This window comes from Cervus canadensis, chromosome 24, assembly GCF_019320065.1.
Source record: "Cervus canadensis isolate Bull #8, Minnesota chromosome 24, ASM1932006v1, whole genome shotgun sequence".
Lineage (NCBI taxonomy): Eukaryota > Metazoa > Chordata > Mammalia > Artiodactyla > Cervidae > Cervus > Cervus canadensis.
This window is the reverse complement of record NC_057409.1, coordinates 11,162,752-11,184,660: the sequence shown is the minus strand read 5'-3', so window position 1 is coordinate 11,184,660 and position 21,909 is coordinate 11,162,752. Positions and strand designations below refer to the sequence as shown.

At 51.2% G+C, this 21,909-nt stretch overlaps 1 protein-coding gene across 11 annotated transcripts in view; it reads right to left on the bottom strand.

Moving 5' to 3' along the window:
* Nucleotides 1–20,972, bottom strand: part of EPB41 (erythrocyte membrane protein band 4.1) — a 178,321-nt gene extending 157,349 nt beyond the window's left edge. For 2 of the 11 annotated variants that reach the window (XM_043444628.1, XM_043444632.1), the window contains exon 1: nucleotides 20,831–20,972. Coding sequence is in view for 9 of the 11 variants with exons in the window: in XM_043444631.1 (XP_043300566.1) it covers nucleotides 15,631–15,713 (83 nt within the window). In the remaining 2 variants the exon portion in view is untranslated. Of the gene's footprint in view, nucleotides 1–15,630; nucleotides 16,574–20,830 lie in introns of those variants that run through there. The other 9 variants (XM_043444620.1, XM_043444621.1, XM_043444631.1 and 6 more) reach the window with 8 other exon arrangements.
* Nucleotides 20,973–21,909: the final 937 nt, after the last annotated feature.

Sequence of the window (21,909 nt, the reverse complement as noted above, 5' to 3'; positions counted from 1 at the left end):
TCTACTAACTTGACATCTCTAGGCGCCATTCCAACCCTGACATTCGATGAGACTTGACCTCTCCTGGCAGCTGTGTAAGACCTGAAATGGATGCTGAGTATTGCGGCCCCGCCAAGATTTTAGCTGTCTTCTGCATTTACGGGTCTCCTAATTCTACTGTGGCACCCTCAAAGTCGTGAGAACTTAGCTTTGGAAATCTGGTCTCCAGCTGAGCTTAGAATAGCTCTCACAATTGCCTGATGTGCCCGTTATTTCCTTTCATTAGCTTCAGAGGCCACTTGAACCTTCCACACTCCCTGCCAGGCTGGGGTCTAAACCAGCGAGCAGAAAGAAGGCTCAGTTTTAAGCATGGTCCCTATAAGGTAAGATAGTTCTGGTGTTCCCATTTTAGAGATGAAGAAACCCAAGCAGAGAGTCTTAGACCTGCCAGGATAAGAAGTCAGGCAATCTGACATGGGAGCCTGTATATGCCAGCTAGGCTGTCTCCTTGTATCTAATCCTAGACCCCTCACAACTCAGCTTGGCCTCTAGAAACAGACGTGGGTTGCCATTTCCTTCTCCAGGAGCTCTTCCCAACCCAGGGATTGAACCTGGGTCTTCCGCATTGCAGGCAGACGCTTTACCATCTGAACCACCAGGGAAGCTCAGACTTCTGCTGCTGCTGCTGCTAAGTCACTTCAGTCATGTCCGACTCTGTGCGACCCCAGGGACGGCAGCCCACCAGGCTCCCCCGTCCCTGGGATTCTCCAGGCAAGAACACTGGAGTGGGTTGCCATTTCCTTCTCCAATGCATGAAAGTGAAAAGTGAAAGTGAAGTCGCTCAGTCGTGTCCAACTCGTAGGGACCCCATGGACTACAACCCACCAGGCTTCTCCATCCATGGGATTTTCCAGGCAAGAGTACTGGAGTGGGGTTGCCATTGCCTTCTCCCAGAAACAGACTACCTGAGTTCAATTTTTAGTCTCCCTGATTGTTTGGCCTACTCTGTGCTTGTTTCCAACCCATAAAAGGGGACAGTAACAAACTCCTACCTACCTCAAAGAGTTACTGTAAAAATTAAATGAGTTAAAATATGTAAAGGGCTTAGCTCACAGTAAGATCTACCTAAGTGTTAATTATTCCTGCTATTTGGAGACTAAAATATGGACTGAGAGGTGTGGGGCTCGCTGACCTAACAATAATATATTTGGTAAGCACTGAATTGTCAGCACTGAGCTGAGCACTTTACATGGTTATCTGTTTGAAACAACATGAGACCCTTTAGGATCACCTGACTACCCTATCTAAAACAGCCTCCACTAACACACCCTTGCCACGCTTTAATTTTGCTTCATGGCACTTCTCCCTGACTCTCTACTTTATATTTATCTATTTGTCCCTCTCAATAAATTGCTGCAGTTTAGACTCACTAGATCACAAGCTCTGGGAGGGCAGGGACTTTGTCTTTTTGTTCATCTCCCAGAACAGTGCATACTCAATAAATATTTGCTGAATGAGTGAATGAATTATCCCCGTGTTATGTAAAAGGAAGCTGAGGCTTAGGTGACTTGGCCAAGGTCATTCTGTGTACTAGGGTGAAGCACCTGTGCTTGAATATTCTGGTCCCTGCCTCAGGTCCTCAGGTTCAGGGAGCTCTAGCTCTACCACCTATGCGCCTCAGAGGCTCCCTTCACCTATCAGACCTGGAAATCTGGTGCCATGAAGGACGAATCCTGAAGATCCATCACAAGACAGCTCACCACTACCATCACCGTGTTATCCAGCAAATACAGATTCATGAAAACCAATATTTTCTATACCATGAACGGCTAGGCAAGGATAATAGCTTCTATTTAAAGAGGCTTGGTTGGAGTGGGTAATATTTAATAATCATCACCCTGAAAAAAAAAAAGTGGGGGTCTCAGACTAGAAGAAAATAGCCAAACATAAGGCAGATGTAAACCACTCAAATTTAGACTGCCATGTGACACCACACCAAAAACCGTTGGCATGGGCTTTAGAATCTTTACAAAAATATTTAAAATCTAATCCTGGCTTTTAATTCTTAGACTGGAGATGAAGGGGCTTTGTAAACTGTAAAGTACTATCCACACATGAGGGATTTTTGTTAATTAGTTAGGTACACACCATAACTAGTTAGGCTAAGTGCCAGATCCTTGAGCATAACTGGGCCTAACACATAGTAGAGAGTGAGAGGAAAAGTCATGCCCAATCAAAGGCAGAGAAACTACCCTAACTCCTGTGCCCATCTGCCCTCTCAGAAGAGGCCTCTGCAAACCAGACATCTGGTCCCCGCTCACTCCGAAGAGGCTGCCTTTGAGTAAAAGGTCCCAAGCACCATCTCTGAAGCTAATTTCCTAGGAAGAAACCCAGCTCCCTCCCTCCCTGCCTGTCCTGTGCTCACATCTGGGTGGCGGCTGTGCCACGCTCCAAGCCCCAGGACGGAGTCTCTAATGGCCACCTCTATGCCGCCTGCCAGCTGAGCCCAGTGCTGCCTCCCCCACCGCCCCTCCTGTTTCTTCCTGGGGAATACAGGCCCTGCAAGCTGCCTCTCAGCCCCTGAGCGGTCAAGGGCACTAAGGGAAAAAAAAAGAAAAAAGACGGCATGAAAGGGTCCTAATCCTTCCCCATTACGAACTGAGCTCCAGCAAAAAAGCAACACCAGCTGCACAGAAGAGGGTGAAATTAGGTGGTGAAATTAGGTGGTGACCAGGGAGGAAGGCCAGGGAGGGGAGATGGGGCCTCCGATGACCTGGAAGAGATGAGGTTGGAAGAAAGCAGGGGTAGGTGGGGGAACAGTTGGAGACTGAACCATGCCCAAATCTGGGACGTGGGTGGATTAGGGACACAGCTGGCCTGAAGCCCCAGTGACAGGGCTCATGGAAAGCATTTGTCGGTTGTGGGGGTAGCAAGAGATGAAGAGGGCTTTGAAAAGCTGGGCCCACCAGCAAAGTGTTCTGACAGTCACTACCGAATAAAAACCAACCCTGGTACCAAAAGTACATGAAGAATAGAGCTTTCCATACGGCCCCTGGTAATAGAATTTAAGTCATTTTACAACTTTTAAACACAGATGATAAATCAAGCAAGCTATAACAGGGCAGGAAAATTGCTACTTTTACAATGGTATGTCTTTCCAGGGGATTACTTTTAGTAGTACTTGCAGTGTTCACAAAAAAAAAAGTCAAATAATTTAAAAATTTTAATCAGCATAAAGCCATCAATCAGAAATAACTACCATCAATATTTTGGTGAGAGATGTCCCTTCTAATACCTCTCCTGTCATATACTTTTTTGTTTATATATATTAAGTCACATGAAATTGCTGATTTTATAAGTTATTAGCAATTGCATATGGTTCGGCCTAATGCTTTTTTAAAATTTATTGTTTCGGATCGTATTGTTTCAGAACCAACTTTTTTTTCTCCTAACAATATATTATGACACCCACAGTGCCCTCAAGTGGATGGACCATAATTTAATTAAACTTAAATGTTAATCATTTAGGTTATTTCCCCTTTTTCTCTCTTTTTACTTTTTTCTTTTCTCATTTTTTTCTTCTTTCTCTTTTTCTGTTTTCCCATTTTTCTCTCTTAATATACAAATATCAAATACAAATATCCTTTTTATGTCTAAATTATACCCATGATTATTTTTTAGGATGCATTGACTGCAACATATGTATACATATTTTTTCATTACAGCATACAAGGCTGCCTGTGCTAGCCTTTTTCAAGATAAAAGCAAAAGAAATCAGCAGATGCAATGAAAGACAATATCTTAAATGAATACTCATTCATATTTGAAAACACAGCATGTTTTGACCTCTTTGATAGAATGCACTTTGCTTACAAAAACTGCATTAAGCTCTGTTTTAGAGTTCTCTGTGCATAAAGGTAAATATGATCAAAATACATGTATTGGAGTTGGCAAGTTATGTCCATTCTTCTATGAAGACACTCCAAGAAACAAGGGTCAAACAGGAAGGAAGTTGAAATTGTAAAAGAGATTCCAGTGGACAGTCACTGAGGTATTCTTTAGGCCTCCAGATTCACAAAATGTTGAACTAGATAGGCCCTCAGAGATCAGCAAGCCCAAGCTACATTTAAACAATTTGGAAAAGGAGTCCAGAAACTGGAAGAGGCTTGCCTGAGGTCACACAGCACAGAGGTGGCAGAGTCCAAAACCTGAACTCAAGTTTTCTGACCCCCACTACAGATTCTGTTCACTTCCTTCTTCTGAGTCCAGCGCATTTCTCTTCTGAAGTTGGAGGCCACAATAAATTGTACAGCCATAAAACCTAGGACTGTCTGAGCCGGAAGGGAAATAACTTATTATTAAAAATAATGACCATTACATTTATTAGATATTTACTATGTGCCAGGCACATACTGAATACTTTATATGCATTAATGCATTTAGCCTCATAGCAACCCTGCAAAGTGTTGTTAGCCTCAATTACAGTCAAAGAAACTACAGTCTAGAAACATTAGATGATTTGCCCAATGTCACACAGCTTAAGCTAAATCTGTTTTCTACCAATGTCCTCTGCTACACCGGCTTTCATGTCACTCTCAAGAAAGCACTTTGGAAATTAGATGAAGGAGCAACATCTACGTCTGTCCCAAGACCCCAGGGAAAGGCTGCTGCGGCTGCTTCTGATAGGAGCCCTGGGACATTCAAGGCGGGGCCCAAGGATCTGACCTCCCACGACCCTTCCCAACCCCCTTCTCTTACCAGCTGGACTGAGCCTAATGGCCCTGATCCAGCCAAGCTTCCAGCTCTCTCAAGCTTAACCCACTAATTCTCTCTCCCTCAGGCAGGAAACCCTCCAGGCCCAGAGGGCTTCCCAAGAAACATGGGACAGGCTCAGTGCCACCAGCTAGCTGAGCCCCTTCTAAACCTGCTAAAGTCAGCCTGCCCCAACCCTCCCTGGGGAGAGGGCAGAGGAGGAGCTATGACGAAGCAGGCAGGGACTGGGGGCCAGGCTTGACTTGCCCTAAGATCCTCCAGAGTTGCTGAAGCAGGACAGTTCCTGAACTGTCTGTCCTGCATTCAGCTAGTCTCCATTTCTAAGCCTTCCAGTGACTGAAGTTTCTCCATGGGGGAAAAAAGAGAGAAATGACTACAAACAAGCTCCAGCCTTAGCTCTGCAGTAAGTGTTCACTGTGTGCTCTGGGCAAGTCACTCACCCTCTCTCTTAGCTCAGGCTGCCTTAACAAAATGCCATAGACTGGGTGGCTAAAGCAATAGAAATTTATATTCTCACAGTTCTGGAGTCTGAAGTCCAAGATCAGGGTGCCACCCTGGTTAGATTCCAGTAAGAGCTCTCTTCCTGATTTGTAGACAGCCACCTCTTCTCAGCCCCGAGCATGGCAGAGAGAGGGGGAGCTTGCTGGTGTCTCTTCTCACAGGGACACTAGTCTCATCATGAGGGCCCTTCCTCATGACCTCATCTAACCCTAATCGCCTCCCAAAGGCCCCGTCTCCAAATACCATCACATTGGGATTAAGGCTTCAACGTGAATTTTGGACAGGACACAAATATTCATCCATTACACCCTCTCTGGGCTCCCATTTCCACACCAACTGAAGGGAAGTGCTTATCCAGGATGTCACAGGGTAGCAAGAAGGATCAATTACGTAGGAGGTGCAAAGGGTTTTTCAGATGACAGGCCCACACCTGCACTGAGTATATTTTTATTTTATTCTGCTATCGACCAAGCAGGGAAAAAACCTCTCAATCCCAAGGCAAAAGCCTCCCTGGAACTGAGGGCACACTGGTCCCCCTTTCTTCAGCCAGCAGACATTTATTGAGCACCTCCTATGTGTAGGTACTGGGGACCGTGGAATGAATCAGATGAGTCCAGCAGCCCCAAGAACAAACATCCTCCTCCTCATCCCATATTCGGGTGACGGCAAAAAGAGGTAAAAGGATCGGGGGCTTTTAAGGGAGGCAGACCTGGGTTTAAATCAAAGCTTCACCACTGGTACGTCCCTGCTGGCCCAGTGGCTAAGACTCCACACTCTCAGTGCAAGGGGCCCAGGTTTGATCCCTGGTCAGGGAATTAAATCCCACATGCTACAACTACAGATCCTGCATGCCACAACTAAGACCTGGTGCAGCCAAATTTAAATATATATATTTAATACTTATTAAAAAAATTAGCTCCACCACTAAGATGCTATGTGAGTTCAGGCAAGTCACCACCCCTTTCTTCCTTATCTGCAAAATGGGGATGACGTGCCAACCATTGTACCAAGTACTTTTTATGCAGCATGTCACTGAACCTTTACAACAGCCCCTTGAGGAAGGTATGACTATAGTGCCCATTCTACATATAAGGAAATAAGAGTCTCAGAAGTGAAAAACTTCCCCAAGATCACCCAGGTAGTAAGGGTCAGAATCAGGATTCAAACCCACATCTGCCTGGCTTTATTGCTGGGGCTCTTACAGATTGTTTGCATTTCTGTCATGGTCATTACAGTAATACCAGTGTAGACAGCACTCTCTGTATGCCTAGATCCTTTACCTGAATTCTCTTATTTAGTTCTCACAACCCTATGGAGTGGGTACTATTTTAACCCCATTCTTTAGCTTTGGGAACTAAAGTCAAAGAGGTGAAGTAATTTGCATAGTGTCACACAAGCTTCCCTGATAGCTCAGTTCATAAAGAATCCGCCTGCAATGCAGGAGACCCCAGTTCGATTCCTGGGTGGTTCAACTCCTGCATCAGGAAGATCCACTGGAGAAGGGATAGGCTTCCCAGTATTCTTGGGCTTCCCTTGTGTCTCAGCTGGTAAAGAACTCGCGTGCAATGTGGGAGACCTGGGTTTGATCCCTGGGTTGGGAAGATCCCCTGGAGAAGGGATAGGCTATCCACTCCAGTATTCTGGCCTGGAGAATTCCATGGATTGTATAGTCCATGGGGTCACAAAGAGTCGGACATGACTGAGCCACTTTCACTTTCACACAGCTAAGAAGGGCTATAGCGGGGAAGCCAAGTATGTCTGATTCTAGAACCCTATCCTTGCCCACTTACCAACTATCCTGCCTCTCTTCCCCAGTGAAGCCACGTAGGTGTCTTTATCTGTTTATCTCTGTCTGGATGAGAAAGCTGAAGCCCAGCAAAAGTTAACAAAAAGCCTGCAGGGACCCAACAACTCAGCAGCTAAGCAGGGACTTGAACCCAGGCTCCTGAGTCTTAAACACTGGGTTATTTCCTTCACCCATAATATCTGAATCCTGGGCATCAGAAAATGCCTCTATGGGACTTCCCTGGGGGTCCAGTGGTTAGGAATCTACCTGCCAGTGCAGGGGATAAGGGTTTGATCCCTGGTCCAGGAAAATCCCACATACTTCAGGGCAACTAAGTCCGTGTGCCACAACTACTGAGCCCACATGCCCTGGAACCTGTGCTCCACAACAACAGAAGCCACTGCAATGAGAAGCCCATGCGCCAAAACTAGAGAGTAGCCCCCGCTTGCCATAACTAGAGAAAGCCTGAGTGTAGCAACAAAGACCCAGAGCAGTCAAAAATAAATTTAAAAAAAATTTTTTTAAAGAAAGAAAATGCCCCTATGAGCTAGACCTTTGGAAACCACACCTAGCTCCTCCAGAGGCATGGGATCCCTTCTAAACCAAGCCAGGCATGGAGAACCAAGGGTGTAAGGGGGAAGAAACTTTCCAGAACACTGCCTGGGAAAGACAGCAATTAAACTGGTTATGCAGATGCCCTTAGCTTTGGGCACCTCTGTCTTGGTCTCCCTAAGCCATGGACCCATCGCTGGAAGTGGGGGGTTATAGAGGAAGTCGCTCCAGGCCTGGGGCCCCACTGGCCAGCACAGCTGTCTGCTGTGATTTCTGCTGAGAAACAAAAAGCTCAATCCTCTGGGCCTAAGTGCTAATTACCAATAATGACATAATAACCATGTGGGCCCAACAGCCGAACAGTCCCAACTAGAAATTCTGCATAGCTCAGACTCAGGAACAAAAGATCTGGGCACTCCAACAGAAACTGATGCCCTGGCAGAAAATTCAGAAGCTAAAGGGCTTCAGGATTGACCCAACCAAAGTATTATCTGGCAAATGGAGAGAATGATGACCACTCACACATTTATTAATTTAGTGTGTGTGTGTGTGTGCACGCGCACACATGTGTACACACACTCAGATTAGTGCTAGAGAAGAGAGCTTCATGTATTCATTAATTCACTCCACAAGGACTTCCCTGGTGGGCCAGTGGTTGAGAGTCCACCTTCCACCGCAGGTGTTCGATCCCTGATCTGGGAAGATTCCATATACCACAGACCAACGAAGCCCATGCGCCACAGCTACTGAGCCCGTGTTCTCAACCCCATGCTCCACAACAAGAGAAGCCATCACAAAGAGAAACCCATGCACCGCAACTAGCCCCTGCCTGCTGCAACTAGAGAAAGCCTGTGAACAGCAACAAGGACCCAGCACAGTCAAAAATAAATTAATTAATCTTTAAAAATTCGCTCCAGAAATATTTGTTGAGCACCTGCTATGTACCACAGACTCTTCTAGGTACAGGAGATATGACACTGAACAAGACAGACAAATATCACCATCGTCTCTGAGCTTACATGCCAGTGAGGGGAGTCAAACAATAAGTAAATACTCCATAAAATATTGTAGGTCAAAGAATGGTAAGAGATGTGGAGAAAAATAAGCCGGGAGGGAGGATAGGGAATGTTGGTGTTGTAATGTCACATTGTTAAACAGAGTTGTCGGGAAAGGCCTTACTGAGCCGGTGACATTTAAACAAAAAAATTAAGGAGATGCGAGAACAAGTTATGGAAGGATCTGAGGTAGGTGTTCCAGGTTGAAGGACCAGCACATGCAAAGGCCCTGGGGTTGGCGGTGTGGCTGGTAGATTCAAGGACTTGCCACCTGAGATCAAACCTCCAAGTTGTTAACAGAAATGGAAAAGAAAAGGCATCGGATAGACTGATCACCCGCCGTGTACTTGAGCTCTCTCACATCTTGGGACAGCTCTAGAGGTAAGGATAACGCTCATTTGTCTTGCTGCTTTAGGGTTGAGGAAACAAGACCCAAAGAAGAGAGGTAATGATCCCACAGAGGCTTCCCAGGCCATGCAGTGGTAAAGGATCCACCTGCCAAGGCAGGAGACGCAAGGGACGCACATTCGATCCCTGGGTTGGGAAGATCCCCTGGAATAGGAAATGGCAACCCACTCCAGTATCCTTGCCTGGAAAAGTCCATGGTCAGAGGAGCCTGGCGGGCTACAGTCCATGGAGTCCCAAAGAGTGGGACATGGCTGAGCACACACGCACACAGTGAACCGCATCACACCGCTAGAGCGGCAGGTCTGCTTGCCTCCGGTTTTCTCCAGCCTCCCTGCCCTCATCTCTGTGCCCTGTCTGTGTGAATCTAACTACGTCTGTGTCAAGGGGATGAACGGATGGGTGAATTCTGCACATTCTCAAGCCCTGCCTTCTCCATGAACTGCTCCATAACTGGCCTTGGCTGTATCTTCTTGCCTCTGCTAATCTCACAATGACAACAGTAACAGTTATTCCAGTGTGCCTGCTATGGAAGGAGTACTGTACCTGAATTATCTAGTTGAGCCCTTAAGTACCCATGAGAAGCTGCTGATATTTTTCCCATTTTATAGGTGAGAAAACTGAGGGAGAAGACCTTGCTAGGGGCCCCATGGCTGGTCAGTGGTGAAGCTGCGATTTAAACGGAGCTCTCTCTTGGCCCCCAAATCCCTTCTTTTAATCCTGTAATGTTAGTAGAAACCTCTGACATAAAACCCCTTCCTTTTATAAATCAGAAAACAGAGGCTCCGAGAGGGCATGGGGAAGGGACGCAGCCCTCCAGCCCCCAGTGTATTGGTTCTTCCACTCCACCAGATTTGAGGCCTGGACCCAGTTAGCCCCTCGAGACCTATCTCACAGCCTCTGCGAAAGTCTTAGTGTCCGCTTAGCTCCCTGAGGACAGCGCCAGAGAGCTCAGAAGCCACCTCTGCCCCTGAGCCCTCATCTGTCCCCACAGTAATAAATCCAGCCAAAGCCTGGATGACGCAAGACCCTCCCGACTCTGCTTTTCCCAAGCACTTTTGCAGTGGCGATGGAGCAGAGGAGGCTGCGGAAGGGCAACTCTGTCCTCGTGTGACTCCTGGAAGAGAGGCCGTGCAGGCGTGGTGCCTGGAGGGCAGAGACAGGCCAGGGGCAGAGGCCAAAATCAGGCCGAGGGTGAGGCTAGAGTGTTCCAGCCAACCAGGAAGGGGGAAGCAGGGGGGTGGGAGGGTGGTGGGGGAGATGCTGAGCCTCTGACTCTGAAACCAGTCTATTGGATGTCACCTGTTCAACAAGAAACTATCAAACACTCCAAGTCCCTAGACTGAGATGTTCTCAGAGGCGGCAGTTCTCACAGCAATCACAGCTGCTCCCTACCACTGGGAATTCCCAGGTGGCTCGGTGGCAAAGAATCCACCTGCCGACGCAGGAGATGCGGGTTCGATCCCTGGGTGGGGAAGATCCCCTGCATAAGGAAATGGCAATCCACTCCAGTATTCTTGCCTGAGAAATCCCATGGACAGAGAAGCCTCAGAGACTACAGTCCATGGGGTCGCAAGAGTCAGACATGACTGAGCAACTGAGCGCGCGCGCGTGCACACACACACACACACACACACACACACACACACACACACACACAATGATCCCGTATCACTGAGTGACCAAACAACAACCTACGATTGAGGCCTCACTGTGCTGAGCCCCGGACTAAGTGCTCTATTCACCTTACTGCCAGTCCTCACAGTAAAGTCACCCCATCCCACAGCAGAGGAAACCGAGGCTCAGGGAGGTGCCATGATAGCCAGCATCACAAGCATTCACAGGACAGTGCAAAAGAGGTCCGGAGACCGACGTTCCTGCTGCGTGAGCTTGTGCCATCAGCCGCCTACTCTGATCGGAGTTTCCCACATCTGTACCAAAAGAGACTTGGTCACCAGCCTCTGCTGTAAAATCCAAGAGGCTCAGGGCTCCAGTTCCACCCAGACTACGGGGCCACCCACAGATACAGGACATGACATTTGCTCCTCTCCCAATCACCCAGAAAAAAAAGAGCCTGATTATCAGCTTGCAGGGGAAAAAAATTAAGCTACGTATTTAAAAAATTTTTGTCCCTTTTTCAGGGCTGCTGCTGGTTTTGGCCTCTAGTCTGGGAGGGGCTTCCTGGGTGGGGAGCTGGGGGGAGCCCAGGCCTTGAAACCACATGTCCTTGGGTCCGAGGCCAAGGAGGGCAAAGGACAGGAGGGAACAACCTCGGCTGTGGGCCAGGACCCGCTGGAGATATGGGGCTGTTTCTTAATCCTTTCCTTCCTTTGTTGGCCAGCGCTGGCTGCCAGGAGAGGCAGGGGAAGCAGTGGGCAGGACCAGGGAGACCAAGAAGTCCAAATCATGATGATTTCAGTAGAGCTGCCTTTGACGGGTGCCTATGACATTCAGACCCCACAAGGCCATTTGTGGGGCTTACCTCATTGAAGCCTCCACTCTTCACTGTGAGGAAGGCCACTGTCCCCATTTCACTGAAGTGGAAACTGAGGTTCAGGGAGGGCAAAACGACCAAAGGCCACACAACCCATACATGGCAGAGTCGGCAGGGAACCCAGTTTGTTGACTCCTGAGAGAGGCAGCCGCTGGGTGTGACCAGAGTTGGGGTGAGAGGAGCAAGGAGGGAAGGGGAGGGTGGGTGGGGAGAGGAGCGGGGGAAAGGGCCCTGGCAGTCTCAGTGAGGGGGGCAGCAGCTACGAAGGCGCAGGATGAAAAGGGTAGCAAGTGTGGGATCTGGGCCTGCCTCCCTGTCCAGCCTCATCAAAATCAGCACCGACCTCTCCCTTTCTCCTCCGGCATACCAAACTAGGTACTTAGGACCTGAGCACGTGGGGTAGCTTCAAGCCTTCACACACGCTGTTCCCTAGGCTAGCAGTCTGTTCCCTCCGCTGCCCACCTAGAGAGCTCTTATTCACCCTTCAAATCCCCGCTGAGCTCTCTCTTCCCCTGATGCCCACTGTTAACCACCTGCTGGTCTGGGCTCAGTCACTTCCTGCTTCCTAAAGGGGAGGAACCTCCTCTCTGCATCACCTTTGTGCACCCCCCACCCCCACCCACAGAACCTAATACACAGTCTACGCTCGGTAGATGTTTGTTGTCCCTGATTGTATTTTCTCATTGAAACGTTGAGGCAAGCTAAACAGGTTTTCTTTTCTTAAAAAGGTTATTACTTTTCACTTTTTTTTTTGCCTTTGGCCTCACCTCACAACATGCGGAACTTCCCCAACCAACCCACCAGGGATTAAACCATGCCCTCTGCAGTGGAAGCACAGAGTCTTAACCACTGGACCACCAGGGAAGCCCCCAAAACAGATTTTCTCATCCACGCTTCCAAGGCGAGGACAACAGGGCAAGAGAGGTGGTGGTGATTTCCAGGGGCCACACAGACATCAGTGGCACTGGCAGGGCTAGAACCCAAGGCTTGTCTGCATCTCACAGCCCCACCCAGCCTCCACCCCCAAAGAGCTCTCATCCCTGCCAGAGTCACCACAAGGGACCCCTAAGGCAAGAGGAGGGGCATGGGCCCTGGGGGAACTGAGGCAGAAGGTGCAAGGAGCAGACAAAGGGCTTTTACCCCCTGTCCCAGCTGTGTCCCTCAGCAGAGACTCCAGCAGGGAGTCCCATCACCCCCAGACCTAAGACATCACTCTCACCTCTGTCCCCTCCTGCCTGCCCACAGGGGTCCCTTGACACGCCCTGCAGGCTCTGGCTCTGCTTCCTGGACAGAGCTCACAGCCACCCATGGTGCGTGTTCCCCCCTCCCCAGCTCAGTCCCAGGCCCCATATCTCAGCACTGCTCACCTGGAGAGTTGCCCTGCCCCTTCTCTCCTGTCTGTCCTCCGCACCAAGTGATCCTCCTGCAATAAAAGCCTGACCACCCCATTCCCCAGCTTCCTGTCCAACAGCCCCCGTGGCCTCCACGTCAAGTCCCCTAACTCCCCTGAACCTGTCTCTTCAGCCGTGTTCCCCCAAGTGCAGGTCACAGCTCTGTTCTTGGCAAAGCAATTCCTTCCACTAGGACAGCCCTTTCTCCTGGTCTTTGCCTGAAGAGATATTCGCAAGTCACACTTTGCATCAATCAGAGGTGGAGTTGGTAGTTTCTGTGTCCTCCTCCCCAACCAGACTCTGAGATCCTCAGGGCAGGAGATGGTGGGGGCAGAGATGACATAGATTCACCTCTGTGCCCCATGCCCAGAACGGAGCCAGGTAGAGTGGGCGTGAGTGAAAGCAGACAGCTAGGAAAGGGAGGGACATTCTTACTTCCAAGAGGCCTCCTCCCTTCCCACATGTGGGCGCCTTTCAGAACCTGTTAGATTGGTGACTACCCACGCATCCCCGGCAGGTTCCTCCCATGCCTGGTCTCCACTGTCTCAAAAGGGATGTTTTTGTAATCCCAAAATAATACTCATAATTATAACTATAATAACAATAATTGCTATCATTGAGTACTCACCATGTGCCTTACGTGCATCATTTAGTCCTCATAAGAATTCTTAAGAGGTAGGCAGGTTCTTTCTTTATCCCCATTTTACAGATAAGGACAGTATGATTCTAAAAGGTTAAATGTCTTGCCCAAGGTCACACAACTAGAAAGCAACAGTTTCAGGATTCAAAGCCAGGTCTATCTGACTCTCGACTACTATGTTGTCAGACCTTTGGCTTTCTATTCTCTCCTTTCAATACTTTTGGAGCACCAGACTAGGTGGGGGTGGGGTGTGTGTGTGTGTGTGTGTGTGCAGCAGAAAGTCCAGCAGCCCCCACCAACCCTGTGCTAGGTGATGGAGATAGACAGAAAAGACTCGGACCCAGCCTCTACCTTCATGGGGCAGGTGAGTTTCACACTAAGAGCTGTGGCCGTGGGGTGAGCAGACTTGGGTCTGAGCCCCAACTCCACTCCCAAATAACTCTGTGATTCTGGGTAACTCACTTGATTTACTCAGCACCAATTACATCATCCATAAAGTAGGGGCCATAATGCCTACCTCACAGGGTCACTGGGAGGACTAGATGAGATAATGTGTCTAGAATAACATATAATAACCAGCCCAGCGTATTAAAAAATTCCAATAAGCGGCAATAGTACACATGATGACTCCAATCTCAGGATCCCCAGGCCAAGGCAGGATGCAATTCTCCAGGCTCCCCCACTGGAGCCTCCAGGGCCAAACACTAACAGTGAGGATAGTTCCTGCTCCACCCATTTGCTCATTAAATAATCCTTCTAGGGAAGTATGTTTTACTCACCCTATTTTAACAGGTGAGGTAACCGAGGCCCAGAGATGGTGGGTTATTGAATCAAGTCACACAACAAAAAAAAAAATGGCAGAGCTGAGTCCTCCACTCAGCCACTCCCACACTGGGCAGAGGCCAGCCCTTATCCCCGGACCCTGGCCAGCCTGCTGGGGAGTGTGGGGCTCCTGACTCCTAGATTCTAGTTCCTCCTGGGTGGGAAGTTAAAAGTAGGAGAAAGGAGCCAAAAAGAGGAACCCTCTGCTTTGTCCCCTCCCAGAATGAGCCCAGGGCGGGGAGGAAACCAGCAGTTACCCAGCAGGGCCTGTGCCCAGCACTTCTCACCAGCTCCTCCCGCTGCCCACGTCGGGCAGGTGTCAGGATATGCATGTCTCTGATGAGGTCTCCAGAACTCAGAGGGGGTTGTGTCTTGTCCGAGGTCACACAGCTAGGAAAGTGGCAGTCTTGGGAGGCAGAGTCCCTCCTCATCCCTCCCGCCTTCAGCCCTAGACCTCCCCAGCAAGCAGCCCCACCCTTCTGATGACATCCAGAAGCTTCACCACTCCTTCCCCAGACCTAAGCAGAGGCCCTGAGTCTAGCGGCCTAGGCCACTCTCTCTGCTCCCTGATGCCTGCTTGGTACTTGACCCCACACTCAGTTCAGAGGACCCGGGGCTCACTTAACAGAGACCTGACCCCAAGGAATTCACCAACTTGGGAGCAAAGAGGGGACTCATGTTCACTGAGCCCCTATAACACTGGGCACTTCACATGCATTAGCCTTTTAATCCAATACAAAGTACATTGATGGGTGCACCGTGATTCCGAATTTATATGTGCTTTCATTCAGAAATATTCACTGCACATCTACGACGAGCCATTCTATCCTCAGTGCTAGGGGACAGCAGTGAGCAGGAGAACAAACATCCCGGCCCTCGTGGGGTTCACGCGAATAAAACAACAAACATGCTTGTATCAGGTAGGTGTCAATAGTCCCACCTCACAGAGGCGAAACTGAGATGCAAAGAGCCACCTAGCCTGCACATGGCAGAATAAGGATTCCATTCCAGGCCAATCTGCCCCTGAGACCTTTGCATTGTGTCACGTGACCCCAAAATCACCACATCAGCATGTCAGGCATCCGGCGAGAAGTCAGCTGGTTGTGACAGTAATCTAACTTCAGAGTTAGGACCCTCCCACGGCTCTTCCTCCCCCCACCCCAGGCCTCCCTTTATACCTCCCAGTGGCCTTAGAGCCACGTGGCCGTTCCCTTAGCAGAACCAGTACTCACCCAGAAGCAGCCACGGGGTCACGCAGCCATCGGGGAGAAGCCGCGGAGCCATCGCCACAGTGGCACATGGAAGGAAAAGACATCAGTGAGACACACAACAGCCAACAAACATGTCTTCGGGGTCCCTCTTTGGCCTGAGCATGGGCCCAGGGGAACCCTCCCTCTGCCTCGGGGGCTCTTTGGGACAGATACCCTCTTGGTCAGCAATCTGATAATCTACCCTGAGCTCATGAGGTCTCCCAGGGCCCAGCCCACTGGAAGCAGCGGGATCCCTGTGCACAAACATTAGCTGAGCACCTACTGTGTTCCAAGTGTCAGTCCTTACCCTCATGGAACCTACAGTCAGTGAGGAGGCAATCTTATAAAAACTGAATTGCAATTGTGATGAGCGCTTCAAGGAGGAGACTTAAGAACTTGGGTCCATACCCTGGCTCTATGACACACTCGCTTTGTGATACCAGGCCTATTTCTTCATTTCTCTGCACCTCAGTTATTCTTCAGTAAAATGGGGAAAGTATTAGTACCCACCTCCAGGGTTGTTTTGAAGATTGAGTTAATATATGTAAAACATTTTGAAGAATGCTTGGCACACAGTAACAGAGTAAACTCTTCAGAAATGTTTGCTACTGTTACCATAGGGAGCTGTAGGCATGGGTTTCAGAGGCCTCTAGTGTGGGTCAGGCCACCTGAGAAGGTAGAGATGAAAGGACACAAGAGGTGAAGCTCTAAGCCCAGTGCCTGGTGTATGGTAACTAATTATACTCAATAAATAGCGGTGACATTTATTGGTGACATAAATAGGGCTGGTCTCCAATGCATCCCCAGGGTAAAGCATCTCTGCAGAGTTGTTATCAGAAATGCTCCCTCCCCACAAACATACAGCCAGAACTGCAGCATTGAACTGAAAAATAACTAGCCCCCACCTTCTCACCTGATTCCACAAATGCCGAAGAGGCATTTTGACCTTCCCAGTAACCCAGGAAGTGGACTAAGACAGAATTACTATTCCCATTTTACAGATGAGCACAGTGAGGTGATGGGACTTTTCTCTGTGGGTTCTTGGGCCCTTACTTCACATCTCCAAACCTAGGTAAGTGGTTGAGCCAAGATTCCAGCTGGCACCTGCCTGGATTTTGCTCTCCCTTCCATTTTTCCCTTCAGTCTCTGCAATACTATCTGTCCAGCCCCAGACAAGCCTTTGCACATATCCAGCTTCAGTCCCTTCTTCATCTGAAATCTCGAATCATAATTAGAACTGCAGCCTCCTGAGCATTTACTGTGCATGGCGCTCTGTGCCAAGCCTTTCAAATGTCAAACAGCCAGCCCAGGATCCAAGCTCTCCCTCCACAGGCTCAGTCACTGCTACCTGACCCCTCCTCTAACCCTTGACCCCATAGCCAACTTCAGCCACTCACCCGCAGGCCAAGGAATGTCTGCACTCAACGACTCCAAACCCATGCTTTCCTGATGGAAAAACTGAGATCCAAATTGGCCATATACCCCAGGGTGCCTTTCATGCCCAGCTCTTACTGGCCCTTTGGAGAAGTTCCCTGTGAGGCCGTGACCCACAAGTTGCTCCTTCTGTTCCTTTCCCCCCTGCTCATTGGGCCCAGAGGGCACCCACACAGCCTGTCCCCCACCTCCCCAGCCTGAATATCTGAGAGCTGTGAGCTCACCCAGCAGGGGTCAGGCAGGTTCTGCAAGTAAGGGTTAAGTAATGCGGGCGCCTCAGTACCTACTGGGTGGAGTCTCCCTCTTGTAGCTGAATCTGGGCTTTGGAGTCAGACAGACCTGGCTTAGAATCCCAGCCCAGTCACTTCCTAGTTATGTGAATCTGCTCAAGTCAATTCACCTCCCTGAATAGGGATAATACCTATTCCCTCACAAGGATGTTGGGATGATGAGGAATACATAATGTTGCATATGAAAGGCTTGGCATGGCGCACCCTGCACAAGTGCTCAAGAGGCTACAGTTCTAACTATGATTCGAGAACACAGGCCAAGAACAGGACTTGAGCGCCCATTACACTCAACTTTGCCCTTATCCCCATTCTCTTCCCTCCCCTCACGTGGGGTGAGGATAGTCCCAAACTAGGTCCTGGGGGCTGCAGTAATGAATGCTGGAAGATCTTAGAGACTCTACGTTCCTTCACAGAAAGAGAAAACTGAAACCCTGGGGAGAAAAGTGACTGCCCAGAGACGATCAGGGAGTAGAATCCTGCCCCATTAACCAACATCAGAATCTTAGGCCCTGGAGAAATTCTGAGTGACCCATCCCCCAGGGGACCGTCATAAAGGTCTGCTCCTCAAACCCCAACAAGTCTCAGGCCACCATGACCTCTGCGGTGAGCCTTTCATGGGTATCCTATTTGGCCCTGGTGCCTCAGACAGTAAAGAATCCACCTGCAGATGCATGAGACAAGTGCTCGGGCCTGGTGCACTGGGAAGACCCAGAGGAATCGGGTGAAGAGGGAGGTGGGAGGGGGGATCGGGATGGGGAATAAGTGTAAATCTATGGCTGATTCATATCAATGTATGACAAAACCCACTGAAATGTTGTGAAGTAATTAGCCTCCAACTAATAAAAAAAATTAAAAAAAAGAATCCACCTGCAATGCGGGAGACCTGGGTACAATCCCTGGGTTGGGAAGATCCCCTGGAGGAGGGCATGACAACCCACTCCAGTATTCTTGCCTGGAGAATCCCCATGAGGATTCTGGTGGGCTACTGTCCGTGGGGTTGCAAAGAGTCAGACACGACTGAGTGACTAAGCACAGCACAGCACATTCAGCCCTTTGGTTAGCAGAGCCATACAGTCACACAGGAGGTGCTCCGGGAAGGTCTGGGGAATAACCACATGAAATTCCTCTCTGGTTCCACAGCTCTGCTCAGGCTCCCCCTCCAGGGGGTCATTCCTTGCACCTCCCTTCCTCGCTCCCACCCTGGCCAGCCTCTGTCTCAGATCCTATCAGCCGCACCCAACTCCAGCCAGAAGAGCTCTGGGCCTCCAGAGGCCTCTACAGTGTCAGCATCTTCCCAGCCAGGCTGGGATGTTCCTGCCCAGCTCAGGCAGCCAGGCTCCCGGCCAGTGTCCATTCTGCAAACAGGGTGCTGGCCTTGCCCTGCCACGGCCCCATTCCCACTGGCCTAGGGAGCGAGGCAGCCTGGGAGCTTCTCTTGGTGCCTGGGGCCTTCAGGAAGGCGGCTAGCCTGGTCTAGGCAGTTCAGAGATGGACTGATCAGAAAACAGATGGGTGTCACCCACACAAGACACTCCACCCGTATCCCACATTGCCAGGGACCTGGCAGGTCCTGCCTGACTCTCCTGTATACACAGAGGAAACCTCAGGGCTTCCTCACTCCATTCCCTTCTTAATGCACCCCCGCTGGCCTGTTCCCAGACCAGCTATCATTCTGGTCACTGCACACTCAGTGCTCATTTGATTCTGCTAATGCCTGTAAGATCTGGATTATTGACAAAGAAGGAACCTGGGGCTCAAAGAGGTGAAGTGACTCATGCAAGGTCACATAGCAAGAAAATAGCAGGGCCAGGCTTCAAACCCAGTTCTGCTGCAAGAAAAGTCTATAGGGTCCCCGAAGTTCCCTTCTGTCCCTCTTCTCTGCTCCCTATAGCTTCAGAAAGCCCTTCTTCCCCTAGCTCCCACCCCCTCTGCCAAGTCTCTCCTCCCCACCCCTGGTCAGAATGAACAACTCCCACCTCACCGGTGCTCTTAACACCTTGTTTACATGCACCGGACAGCAGCGGTGCAGGAGTTATTTCCGAGGTGTCTGTTTCTCTGGCGCTCAGAAGGACCCTGAAGGCAGAGAGTGACCCCACTAAGTGCCCCTTAGACCTGAGAGTCTGTCACTTATACCTCCCTCCCCACCCCCACCCCCGGCCAATGAAAAGTCTTCTGGTGGCCTCCTGTTGATCCCCTCCCCACCCCCAGCCTCCTGCCAAGGCCAGTCCCCAGCTTGTAACTGGGGTGAAGGTGGGCGCATGCAGTAAGTAACCTCTAGGGCTCTCCCGCCAGTGTTCTGGGCCTCCCCCCCAGGGCCCCACCCTCATCCTTCAGCAGCTGAGCAGTTCTTCCAGGGACTTCCAGCTGCCCGAAGCCCCAACCCAGGTCAGGCTCTCCCCAAACCTCCTCCTGGAGAAAAGGGCTCAGAAGCAAAGGTGGGGGGAGGGAGCGGGGGGAGCTGCTTTCAGTTCTAATCTGGGAGTTTAAGGGGTCACATTCAGTCGCTCCTCTCCCAGAAGAATCTGTGGGCTTCCGGAGTAACCTCCCCCAATCCTACCAGGTAGTCCTCCCCGCCCTCCTGGGGCAAGCTTGGGCTAAGGTCGGTCTAGACACGTCCTGGCCTCCAATTTGCTGGAGGAAAGAAGTCCTATCCCAACCCACAGAGGTGGGGTCTGCTGGAAAGTGTAGATGAGGGCAGGACAGGGAGAGGCCGGGCCACACACAGAGGAGACGAGAGTCACAGGGAACCGGGAGATGAGAGCGAGCCGGAACCAGAGCCCGACAGGGAGACCCGGCCGACGGGAGGCAGAGAGAAGTCCCCTAAACCCAGCCTGGAAAGGGAGCGTGTGCGGCGGGGGCGGCGACAGCAGAGCCACCCTGGCCGGCAGAGCCGGCGCCCCAGCTCGCGGGTCCCTCAGTCCGGAAACTCAAAGTCAGTTACGTAAGGCCCGGAGCGGGGCGCGGGGGCCCGGACCGGGCTGCCCGCTCCCGGCGCACGCCGCCCTCCCGCCCGCTCCAGTGGCGCTGCAGCCCGCCCCGCCGGAGCACGCGGGGCCGACAGGGCGGGGTTGAGGGGGTGGTGGTGGGGGAAGCCTGGGCTGCAGCCCTCCGCAGAGACCCGCCCGTCCGCCCCTCACCCTGGACCCCCGCCCCAGACAGGCCCGGAACCGGCTGGGACCGCGCGCCAAGCGCCCAGCTCCGGACGCGAGCTCTCGGACCCCCTTCCTGCCTCCCCTGCCCCTCCCCGCACCCTGAACTTCAGGAATCCCAGACCCCCCCCCACTGGACCCCCAGTTCGGAACTGGGGACCGGGGACCTCTATAGCACCCCCGACCCTAAGAACCAGACTTCTCCCCGCTCCCCGCGGGACGCCCCGGGCCCTTGGGGAGTGCGTCCGTCTGTCTCTCACCCCGTCCCTCCCGGGACCCTGGCTCGTCCCCCAGGAGGTCCAGGCTCACCTGGGCTGGACAGGGCGGGGACCTGGCCGGGCCGGGCCGGGCCGCGTTCTCGCCCTCCGCCGCTCTCGCCCTTTAAGAGGTTCCTGCCACTTTGCCCCTTCGGGGGCCTCCACCTGCACTGACAGGGCAACTCTGGCGTGAGGCCCCGCCCCCGACCCGGGGTGCCTTAGGATTGGTGCAGGCAACTGCCAGTCAGCAGGGCGGCGGGGAAGGGGGGAGGAACTGGGCCGGGCAGAGAGAGCGTCGCAAACGGGAAGAGGCGAGGGCTGCAGGTGCGGCCTGAGGGGACGCCCAGCGCTCGCCGGTAGGGTTGCTGACCCGCTGGGTCTGCGGAGGCTCGAACTGGGAGCGCCTGAATTGGCTGGTGCGGTGTCTCACGTCATATGGCAAAAGTATGATGCAATTTGCCGCGTGGTGCTACCCCCTAAGGCTGGAAGGGAGACACGGGCTTGGTCACAGGGGACTAGGGAAGTAATCCTGGCGAGGACACCTGGATGACCTGTGCCACCTGTGTCAGAGTGAAGCTGTTTCCTCAAATATAAACCTTGAAGAATATTTTCCTGAGAATTAGCAGTATATGTTAAGTACCAAGCGCAGGGCTGGCGCACAGTGGGTGGTCTTCAGTAAACGTGGCCTCTGGTTCCCTTTATTCGCCTCTTTCCACTCAGAGACTTTGCCCTCCTTATCGTCTGTCCCATCAACGCTGGAAGGGGCTTACATAGTCACTGGTCCAAATCCCCTCCCCTCTTCACCGCATTTCAGAGCTGTGCTCGAAGAGATCCAGGGACCTCCCAGGTGGCTCAGTGGTAAAAGCATCCGTTTGCCGATGCAGGAGATGCAGGCTCAATCCCTGGGTCGGAAAGATCCCTGGAGAAGGAAATAGCAACCCACTCCAGTATTCTTATTCGGATATCCCATGGACAGAGGAGCCTGGCGGGGTACAGTCCGTAGGATCATGGACATGACTGAGCACGCATGAACGCACACACCTGTGGGCCGTTAAGTGAAATAACCCGTGTAAAGTACTGCCAGTCTCTGGGTAAGCATCCCCGAAGTGTTAGCCTTTATTATATACAGAA